The 11,445-nt window shown below is 41.3% G+C and overlaps 2 protein-coding genes across 2 annotated transcripts; one reads left to right on the top strand and one right to left on the bottom strand.

The window, feature by feature from the left end:
• Positions 1-300: 300 nt before the first annotated feature.
• crybb1l3 (crystallin, beta B1, like 3) lies at positions 301-3,281 on the bottom strand. Its single transcript, XM_069691356.1, has 6 exons — positions 3,168-3,281; positions 1,761-1,834; positions 1,536-1,654; positions 1,309-1,441; positions 719-861; positions 301-469 (listed from the first exon to the last, which is right to left on the bottom strand). The coding sequence occupies exons 2-6, from the start codon at positions 1,824-1,826 to the stop codon at positions 301-303; spliced, it is 630 nt and encodes a 209-aa protein (XP_069547457.1). The 5' UTR covers positions 1,827-1,834; positions 3,168-3,281.
• A 3,144-nt stretch (positions 3,282-6,425) lies between these two features.
• On the top strand, positions 6,426-9,619 carry cryba1a (crystallin, beta A1a). Its single transcript, XM_069691367.1, has 6 exons — positions 6,426-6,483; positions 7,015-7,081; positions 7,235-7,353; positions 7,743-7,884; positions 8,335-8,477; positions 9,287-9,619. The coding sequence occupies exons 2-6, from the start codon at positions 7,043-7,045 to the stop codon at positions 9,432-9,434; spliced, it is 591 nt and encodes a 196-aa protein (XP_069547468.1). The 5' UTR covers positions 6,426-6,483; positions 7,015-7,042; the 3' UTR covers positions 9,435-9,619.
• The last annotated feature ends 1,826 nt before the right edge of the window (positions 9,620-11,445 follow it).

Genomic DNA, 11,445 nt, shown 5'->3' with positions numbered 1-11,445 from the left:
AACTGTTAAATCTACTCTTCCTCTATAATCCGCCCTTAATAAATATGATAAGTCATATAATCTTTCTATGAGGTCTGTAGACAGAGAGCATTGCTACTGTTTTTACCGGCGTTACAGTCACCCTGGATGTCTGTGACAATAAGAACTTCTCATCCCATTCAGAATCGTTCACAGTGCCACATGCTTCCAAATCCTACCAGTAAAATCAATAACAATATTCAAAGGCCGTTAGCTTGTGTGGCTAAGTGGCTGTTGAAGAATTTCCAAGGGATGTTTAGCAGCATGACAAGCTGGACTCCTCTATGCGGTCATCTCGAAGCAGCCCCTGCGGTGCGTCTGCATGTCTCTCACCCTGCGGATGGACTGGATCTGGGGGTGGTGGGCTCCCCACTCGTTCCAGTGCTTGAAAGGGCCCATTTCAAACATGTACTGGTAGCCACGGTAGCCCGGGTACTGGTAGCCCACCCAGCTGTGTGAAGAGGGAGAGAAGCAGATATGAACCCCAAAGCTTTACTCCTTAAGGAGTCATCCTTACCTCCTTACCTTTCAGATTTCATATGATTCAGATGGACATCCTCGTGTGTTTGTTTGAACTAATTTTGAACTGGATATTGTTGCGGTCCTTGTTTCCCATATTAAGACCAGTTTATCTGTTTGTTTGTTTTTTATACAAAAACCAGAAGCAAGCCCAAAGAGATGACAAAAAAACCCCACTTACGTTCCTCCAGTGACCTGAATGCTGGCAACACGGTCCTGGAAGCCATAAGACCACAGGCTTGGAATATCCTCATCGCACACTTCCATCTTACGACCCTCAAAGTTTGTACATTCATACAGGCAAATCTTGTGGTCCTGTGGGTCCTGTAAGAGAAATGCATCACTTTTCAGTTACTAACTGTTTTCCTGAACATACTGGAGACTTTCTGTCATTGATTTTAGGCAAGAAAGAGATTAAAAGTAACCAAGGTCTCCTCAGGATTACTGACACTGACATTTACGGTTAAGTACAAGTGATTGTGGATTTGAATAGAAGTGTTTTAGAAGCCAAGACCAAACGTCTAAAGGGAAAACACTATCCTTGTAATTGTCTTCATTTCTTTTCTTTTTTTTTTTTCAAATTGTAGCGGCACAAAAATGTCAGCTAATAAAAGCTTTAATCCAAAAATACTGGCTGTGGAATGAGTCTATAAATATAACCTCAACCATAAAAAGCACTTCCCTATGTGCCAATAAAAGATGGATGAGAGGTGCAAATGGAGGCTGACAACAGAAACAGAAATCAGCACTTGCAGGCTGACCTCAGCTTACCATTCGGAGGGGCCTGACCGACATGAAGCGGTCACACCTGTAGCTGTTGGACCAGGTGTCCCAGCGGGGGTACTCTCCCTTCTCAAGGATGAACATTTCACCAGTCATGTTCTGCTGCTCGTAACCCACCCAGCTGGGTGGACAGACGGGGAGACCGTTTACTTCTAACAAATTAGGAGAGAGATTATATTGTAACACATGTTTGAATTGGAGGTTTAGTGACTTACGGCCCACACTCCACCCTGATGGAGCCAATTCTTTCGAAACCCTTCTCGCACAGGTCACGGCACTCTGCGAACAGGTCCATCCTACGGCCTTGGAAGTTCTCGTATTCATAGAGATACATCTGAAAAGTAACACAAATTTAGGACGTTAGTTTCTAAAGTCACGTGCTTTGAATGCCTAGTTGTTTGCTTTTCTATTATTTGATGAAAAACAAGCCAAAGAAGTACCTTGGTGTTACGCAGCCCGATGGCAGAGTGGCTGCCAATGCTGCCCTGAGCACCTGAGTGAGACATGATCAGCTCTAGAGAGAGGAAGCGCAAAGTCAGCCAGCCATTTACAGAGATCATGAAGAGGGTCACTGATTCTTGACTGCCTCAATACATCACGTTCTCCAACACAGCAAGAGCGGAGTGTTAAAGGATCAACATTCAAGCACAAGATTTGCTCTTGTTGAAAAGTAGAAGGACACTTGATATACAACATTTATATTCATTCATTCATTCATTCATTCATCTCACATTCTCAAGTGTCACTGTCACAGCTGTCCAACAGCTCTCAGCAAGTGCCATGAACTGAAGTAGCTCTTGATATCTAAATGTAACAGGAAACGATATAAAAATGTTGTCAACCAAAAATCGTCTCAAATACTTTCTTTCCCTTAAAAAAAAAACATGTTGTTTCTTGAAAAGCATCTTTTCTTATGATGTTCCTAAAGCTGTAAAGTGACATTATAGAAAAAGTAGATTTTAAGATCTTAATTTATTTTGTGATGAGCATACCATTAAAATAGACCTAATTCGTACTTAATTTATCTGCATCCTACAGAAAGCGTTATCTAACACCAAGCTGAAAAGCAACGCTTTAAGTCAACTCCTCTTCTGACCACACCCAGCTTCACTGCTGGAGCTCAGTTGCACCTGCACCCACATCTCACGGTGGCATCCCACTGTACGACACACAGTGGAGTACATTTCTACATCACTGGGACAAGGTGAGATCCTCAACCATGTGAAACAAAATTTTCAGGTGGTCTTAAGTTGAAAGTGTTTCAGTGTGTTATAATATAAACCACAAAGTATTTTCCTCTATTTCTTTACCAGATTTAAATTTGAACAACAAACTGGACACAAATTTAAGCATATTTCTGCACAAATGGGCATGCAAGCATTTGTGTGACAACATAGTTTGGTGAATGTAATTTTTAGTTTTTGTTTGAGTGTTTCAAGTCCATCAAAACAACTCCGCTCTCGAAGTTGTATTTCCTGAGTAAAGTTCCCAGTACATCCGCTAAAGATTTATCCTTTCCATTAGAGCAATAACGGTCAATAACCGTAAAATGCTAATCCGTCAAAACCTGGCTTGATCTAGTTTTTTGGAATTAAAGGATTAGTCTCTTATCTTTCTTATAAATTTGCATCAGGGTGACAACTCTAAAACATGAAATTACACCCTACTGCATTTTATGTTAGTTTTCCACCTGCTCAATCCAAATTTTAGGTTTAAGAGAAGAGCCAGTCCTTGCGTGGTTCTTTCAGTCTGAAGTTTGAGTAGTCAGGAAAACCACAATATTCCCCTTAATGTCCAAAGACTAGCAGTTCAGAAAGAGTTAAAAAGACCTTGGAGTGGAAACTTACAGTTACAACTGCAGGCTGAAACGGACCGACCTTTGGAGAAAGTGATGGACGCAGGCCTTGTGAGGAGGGATATATATATACATTCACATCCACACCGCGTCTATAGAGGCAGGATTCTGACTTTTTATTGGTTGCAAGCTGGGTCAAAAGTCACGCTGCTTATCTGCGGACAAGTCGGGCTGACTCAGCTGCTCATTTTGTTGTCCAGCACTATTGTGTGTGTGTGTGGGGGGGGGACGCCCCGTCCCCTGTGCCTCACAGTCACTGCCATCAGCAGAAAGTTTGCTTTGCACGCACACACACAGTTACTGATGCAGCCACCGCTCTCACGATCTGCCCCTCAATTTATTTTGTAATTATTTTCAGTTTTTCTATCCTTCCCCTCTGTCATTTTCACGTCTTTCTCTGTGATTCATTTTGTCTTTCATCTCCATATTCTCTCTCTTTCTCTTGATCCTTGGTGCAGGCCGTCTAAAGCCTTTGAGCCCTGTGTGTGTAATGTGCTGACTGCATGAGCGGCATCCGTCTCTTTTGTTGAGACAGGCGAGTGTTGGACACTCTTTTGCGCAGTTACTATATTCACATTTTGTTTGATGCTTCTATAATAATTAATCTTACATTTAGGGTTTAAAACCAATTTTGGATCTCTCACACTTGTTGCACCATGACCTCGTAAATTCTTGCAAAACCAGTGGCTGATGTTAAGTAGGACAACAAACCTAACATCTTTCAGACATTCATAGAGAATACACAGGGAGAAAAACAGAGACAACTAAACCGAGTTCACTGTTTCAAAGAGCTCATTTTATAAGAACATTTTGTTCTTACTTGAATTTCAAACACAGAATTTTTTACAAGAGTCCTTCCACAGGACTGACGCTTGGATTACCAGTGTGAAAATACATTCGCAATTCATGCCTTTTATGTGATTTATTTAAAATGTTAAGACCACAATTTAGTTTCTGCTTCTGACTCTTTTCTACTTCGGTGTCCTCATTTTCTCTACACCTTTGTAAGTCATGCTGCATTTACAGACAAAAAAAAAGTGTTTATTTGATATTTCTACAGCCTACAACAAATACAAAGTAGCCCGGTGGGAAATGTAAACACTCTCATAATGTTCCTGGGTGTGACTAAGTCATTATCTTTCATTTATAAAAAACAACAAAAAAACCTACATTTATAGATGTTTAGATCTACAGCCATGAGTTTTGTACACACTTCAGCTTCATGTTGAACACAGAAAAGGAGGCTTTTACATTAGTGATAACACGGACAATATGAAAATCCTACAGCTTCCTTCCCAGGTCATCTCTCATCTCTCAATCATTTTCCAACTGAGGTAGCGATGGCTATGGGTGTTTCTTCCTTCTTTCCTGTTCCATGATGTCTGTGGGGTTCACAATGCTTTATCATGGATTAATCTGTACCTCAGGTCAGTGATGTCTGACATCCCAACAGGATGTGTACCATGGTTCGTCTCCCACCGTGGATCCTCCCTCATGCCCCACCTGTTCAGGGAGAGTGACATAGACTGCAAGAAGGATATGCAGAGTGGTGCAAACTTCTGCAGATCGGTTTCAGTGATCTTTATTTTAAGGAGGTCCCACCTTGTCAAGGCCACTTGTGTCTCCATCTTCTCTCTTTATCCTCCACGTTCCTCACTTCTGTCTGGTTTGCCTTTGCCGACTGTCGGAAGTGGGATGTCCTGAGGTCTGGACTCCCGGTGCAAGCTCCAACTATGCCCCTTGCCCTGAGGGGCACTACGTGTGACACATTTGCATTATCATATGATTTTGTGTGATCACTACAAAATGCATTACATACTTTTGAACTTGAAAACATCCAATCAAATCTTCTTTTTTTTTTTATAACATATAAAACGAAATGCTTATGATGATGTCTGTTTCTACCCAGACTTGGCTGTGATCCAGCTTCATCAACATGTTTGTCCCTGGAGCCTGATAGGTCATGATAAGCCTGCACCTTCAACTCCTCCACTGGAGAGGACAGGGGGCGCTGTAGCCAGCCAGATCATTTGCAAAGGCCCGCTAATGTGAAGCTTGGAGGGATTCCCAGCCACTTTCGAAGGTGTTTATTTATCTTCCTCTGATTTTGCCTCCGTTGTTTTTCAGTGCTGAGGATGTTCTTTTTGCCTCAGAGTGTGTTATCATATCACTTCCTCATGCACTTGGTTGGATTTTCCACAATTAATGTGCTTGTTTTCCTTTGAACCTGCAACTTGAACCTCTTAGTCATTTCCCCTTGTGTGATCACTCTCCATGTGGCAGTTCTGTAAAGCTGCGTCAACAACCATCATCTCATTATTCTGTAGAAGATTAATTGATTGCTATTTAATGATAATTATTTTATTCCCTTGTTCATTTAAAGTTGAGACAGCTTTGAAAACAGAGACCTGTAGAGAAGCTTTTATGAAGTGCTTGGAAGAATTTCAGTTTTGTATGATGTACAACATGAAGATACTTTTGTCACAATGTAGGCATGATTATTATTTATATTTACTGCCTTAAAGAGAAAAAAACAATATGAAATCACATTTAAAAAGAAAAGGAAGAACAATGTACAATGTAAGGTCAGTTGTCACTGACTTGTCTAAATGGATAGGTGTGGTTGCAAGTTCCTTTGTATGCTCTGAATGTATGTGTGAGTGCATGAACAGGCCTTTACGTGTCTGTGTCTGTCCATGACTGTGTGAATGCACCACTGAGCACATGTGTATAGAGGAGTGAATGAAAGGGTGTCAGGACCAGAGATGGGGTCAGCAGAGGAGGACCTGATCCACAAGGACAGAGCACAGTGTGGAAAGACCTCGGTGAGTATCTTGTTAAGGTTGTCCAGATTGTTTATTAGACACTTGTGTCTTTTTAGATCCAGATTTCGAATACCAGGTGAAGTTTAAGAACTAAAGTGAGCCTGCCTTTTAAACTTTTATGCTTTCTACTTGAGCCTGAAATGTGTTTTTCCTTCTGAACCCAAGTCGATGATGATCTGTTTCCTGGACTAGGCTGTGCCAGGACTTGGTCCGGCCCACTGGTCATGGACCATTTGGAACTTGTGCTTATCTGCACTGGGCACGGTGCCCTCCATCCAGTCCCCACTGCAGCGAACTAAAGCCCAGAAGCTCAGTGCTGAACAATGACTGGAACAGCAATGTGCTGACTCCTGCCTCGACCCACAGGCCCAGCTGCTTTTCAGCACCGGCATGTATAAATAGGTCCGTTTACTCCGGGGTCAGGACATCGTTTTTGTGGAGCCCCCTGTGAGCACTGAACAGCTATTCTTTGGGGCCGGTCAGGTAAGCCCTCTATCTCAACCCATTCAGCCGACAGCCTTGTGCAGACCATTGTCACTTTACATTTTTGTGTCTTTTCTCTTTGTGTATTCTGCTGAACCACATAAATGTATAGACTCACGGCAGACATGCACATGCATCGACATACTGACCATGCACAGGGAGAACAAATCTGCATTGTGCCTACATCAAAGGGTGACTCCATCAAGTGTGAGCTTGTAGTTGGCTTTAAGAAACCCAGACACGTGTGACGTCAGGTGTTTTGTTATATAAGTCAAATTCCAATGCTGTAATAATAGGACCAGGTGATGGATTATTTACAATCTATTTAAAACAACAAAAAATATACATATCACAGGGACAGTGTATAAAATAATCCTACATCTTGCATATATAACTGACAATAAAAAAATAGCTGAAACACACCGTAAGTGGTGGACGTGATAAAATGTGTCTAAACCGTGATGTTTCTCTCAATTAGCCGTGAAACACTCACAATATAATATAAAACTGTCTCTGCTCTCGACTGTGAAGGTAAATCAACACGGAAATACACAGTAGCATGGCTCTGAATAATCCCAACCCGCTGGGACCATGGAAGGTGAGTTTGATGTCTTGTCATGGATGACTAACAAAAGCTGATTGCATTTTCTAATTTCATGCCTGGCCTGATATTGTCAATGATGTCTGTACGCACATCAGTGCGTGGGTGCGACATGTGCATACTACATGTATGCATTTGCGTCCTCTCCAGATCACAGTTTATGACCAGGAGAACTTCCAGGGTAAGCGCCTGGAGTTTACCTCAGCCTGCCAGAACATCATGGAGTGCGGCGTTGATAACATCCGCTCCTTGAAGGTGGAGTGTGGCGCGTAAGTCAAACAAAAAAACTCTGTAGAAAATTTCACACAGTATGAAATGTCCCGCAACACACATTTTAGCTGTCATTTAAAATACTGCAACAGATCTGATGTAACAAGATATTGATGCCATCTTGCCTCCAAAGAATCAAGTAACGCATTTGTTTAATCCAAAGGGTTATATCTGAAATGACTACTTGGTCTTCATGTGTTCGGTAGTTCACCACTGCCCACTGAACATTCACTATTTACCCTTGTTTGTTTCAGACAATCTGGTTAAAATGGTCCTGAGATATACCGTAGAAAACACGTATCAAACAAGTGCTCATCAGTCTGTTTCACAAAGGTCCCAATGATCCAGTGTTGCTGTGTACATGTGTCTGTCTGCTTGTTGGGGACAGCTGGGCAGGATATGAGCACTCCAGCTTCTGTGGACAGCAGTTTGTGCTGGAGAGAGGAGAGTATCCTCACTGGGAGTCGTGGAGCGGCAGTAACGCCTACCACATTGAGAGGATGATGTCCTTCCGCCCCATCTGCTCTGCTGTGAGTTTCTGTCCGAAACTGACAGGTTCTGCTGTCTCTCTTTCTGACTTCTCATTTGAAAAGAAAAGAGTCAGAGTTAAAAAAAAACACACAAAAAAAAACACACTGATGTGACTCATGAGAGTGACTCGTTTGTGACGAGAATCCTGGTTTCTTGTGTTACAATCCTACAGAGGGACTTACTACAGCTGCAATTAAACTGTGGTGCAGTGTGGCCTTGTAGATTGTTACAAAATTGGACAATTTCCACATTTTAGATGGGGTTTTTTTTTCAACTGTTTTCTGCCTCTAAGGCTTTCTCTGGCATCTGTAGGGTAGTGACTGTTGATGTTGAAAGAAAAGTGAGTGAAAAGCAAATTACATTGCAGACAAGGGCATGATCAACATTGCTACCTCACTTCTATTGTCATCTATGAAACTAACAACTCTGACTGATTCTTGTGCACACAGAACCACAAGGAGTCCAAGATGGTGTTGTTTGAGAAGGAGAACTTCATGGGACGCCAGTGGGAGATAAACGATGACTACCCCTCTCTGCAGGCCATGGGCTGGGGCAACAACGAGATTGGGTCCATGCAAGTTCAGAGCGGCGCGTGAGTCTCGTTCTTTACTGTTGTCTGGCATGTGAATACCGTCAGAATTGAAGAGAACGATAAAACACAGCATTATTTTGCCACATGGCAAAATAAAATAGAAAACTGGGTATAAAATAAACCCCAACACAAATTTGGTAAAAAGAGTATTTCATATAGTTGATCCTGCCATGAACAGACCCGACATCTTGACCACAACCAAATCCTATTTTTCAACTGAACTTTTTACTTTTTTTTATTTGGTGAATATTATAAAATTACCCTCAGATTGTTTTTGATTATTTACTTGTCAAAAATGCACTGCCACGCTTTAGGCACAGTTCACAGAAAATACCTTATTTATTCAGCTTATACGAGATGCTCATAATTTATTTCAGGTTTACTGCTTAGCCTACGCATTATGTTTTAAACATAATTTTGTTTCTTCAGTTTCACCCTTTGGGTTAATAAAGCATACGGGTTACTGTTCAGCTTCTACGAAAAAACAAAATGCGATAGTGCCCTGATTCAGGTCTTATTCACTTTAATGGTATAAGATAAATACATTAACTTTTGATTTCACTGAATAATAAAAAAGATATTTGTCTGTCAACCTTTGATATATAACTTTGAATGGAGTGAGTGAATGAACTCTGTCAAAATGACACTACCAAAGAGGTCTATAGTATTTCATTGCTGCCTTTTCCTCAGGTCGTTTGAAGTGTGGTTATTTTCAGTCTGAATACATTTCATATCACGCAGGCTGTCTCTGACTTCCTGTTTAAAACCACATATTTATCATTAATTACCTCTTTCCTCTCCTCATCCAGCTGGGTGTGCTACCAGTTTCCAGGTTACCGTGGCTACCAGTACATCATGGAATGTGATCGCCATGCTGGCGAGTACAAACATTACAGAGAGTGGGGCTCCCATGCTCAGTCCTTCCAGGTGCAGTCGCTGCGTCGAATCCAGCAATGAGACCTGCTGCCTCCTCTCCCAACCTCTCACTCCTTACCTCCTCCAAATCCTCCTCCTCCTCCTTTTCCTCTTTCTCCCTTCACCCAGTCATTCCAGCACATTCTGGTGCTTTACCATCAAGATGTTTAGAGCACTTTTGTTTAGTTTTGTTGCCAAATGAAGATAAAAAGAAATTAAGTGAAGAATTCCAGAACAAAAACGGGCACTGAAGAGAAGCTCCTGACTGATGAGGAAAGAAGAGGAGGGAGCTGAAAGGCCTCAAGGTGGCAGCAGGGTGATGATGTCCCCCAGTCATTGCTTCTCATTTTTGTGGGTAAAAATGGTGCTACCAGTGATAAAAAAAAAAAAAGAATGAATGGGCAACTTAAAATAAAAAGAAATACAAGCGTCTGCTGCTAACCTCCATGGTGCTCAGTTGTGGTTTATTTTCATTTTTTTGTTTTGGGTTTTATGTTGCAGTACATTTTTATCTAAGGCTTCTTTATCTGATTACAACCAAAAGGAGTCAAGAGATGCTGTATTCACATAATGTATTGTAACTTGTCCACCCATTCGAATGGACCAACCACAGAGCAGGTAGCCAGTACAATATGTAAAGAGAATTTAAAGTGAATCGGAAATCAGATCTCCACAAAAGTGAGGGTGGTTCACTTCTGGCTTTTTGATGCTCCTCTTTTGTACACTGGTGCACAACTGATTTCATCTGTGGAGTTCACTTGACAGATAAAACCGAGATAACAATTATCATAAAAAAAATGTTCAGTGTATATGTGTATAATAGATTATAACGCGTGACAAAATGTGCTCTCTGTCTGACCTTGGGCGACTTAGACAGCTGGTTTAGTTGCGGTTCAGCTGAATCTGTGATCATTTTGACACGAAAATCTGAGCACACAGCTGCAGATTAAACCCCTGCAGTTATTGTTTATCTGGACCCTCTCTAAACCACACATAAACAGATGCAAAGTGACAAAGTGACAGACCCCTGGGTTTTGAAAATCTGCTGCAAAGAATTTGGCATTGTATAGGTTCAGCAAAGCACTTAAAACCAGGCACACTGGAATTTTTTTTAAAGTGTACAGAGAAAATGCAAAAGGCAGAATCAGAAGAGTTAAGAGGAAGATAAAAATAAGTTGCTGGTTATCTATTGGATTGGATTCCTGACATAGAGCCAAAATATTCATTTGTTCTTACACATACATCCAAAAAGGGATATAAATATCTTCTCATGTCCCTCAAAAACAGATGAAAGGTTTAGACTGTAAATGAGGACATCAATAATGCCCATTCTTCAAATGTTTATGAAATTATTAGTTAACCTTAACAGCAATTAGAAGTGTGCAATGTTTAACCACCCTGGATACATAACTTCATAACCACCTCCTTATCACACATCTTTTTTCTTGCAGATCACAGATCACTATGTGCTCACAGCCTGAAGAAGTCTCAGAGTTTACTGAGACTTTTTCAGGCTGCAAGCACATTCAAATCAGGGGATCCAACAGCCTCATCTTTTGTTTGTTATCGTAGCTCATGGTGACTTTTTTTTTGTCAGCTTTGGACATTGTAATGTTGTAGAATTTGCTGATATTTAGTGGGGTCCATTCATTCTTCCCTCCATCCATGCAGTGCTTCCCGTGTCAGTCGCTGCCATACAACCACAGAGCAGAATATTTCCACCTCAATGCGTAACAGTTGGTAAATGGAGCTTTTTTTTTTTTCTCCACACATATAGTTGGTGATTTTAATTCTATCTATCCACAGCACCTGTTTCCAAAATGAGCTGGCTTATCCAGATGTTGATTTGCATATCGTTTAGACGTCTGATGACATTTCATTTAAGATTTCTTTATCAAAGCTGTATTATGTAGACCCTGTTTGTGCCTTAGTGCAGTCCAGTGGAACAGTACACCACCAGTCCTGCATCAGCTAAACCTCCCCTCAGGTTTTTCATTGTGGGGTTTTGTTTTGCCTTTCTGGCGAGCTGACATGCAGTTGCATAAAAAAAAAT

Source organism: Brachyistius frenatus, unplaced genomic scaffold, assembly GCF_029030835.1.
Source record: "Brachyistius frenatus isolate BFR_SWC_R1_liver_20210118 unplaced genomic scaffold, ASM2903083v1 Contig_1, whole genome shotgun sequence".
Lineage (NCBI taxonomy): Eukaryota > Metazoa > Chordata > Actinopteri > Embiotocidae > Brachyistius > Brachyistius frenatus.
Note: the sequence above shows the minus strand (reverse complement) of the source record. Positions and strands in the feature narration are given on the sequence as shown.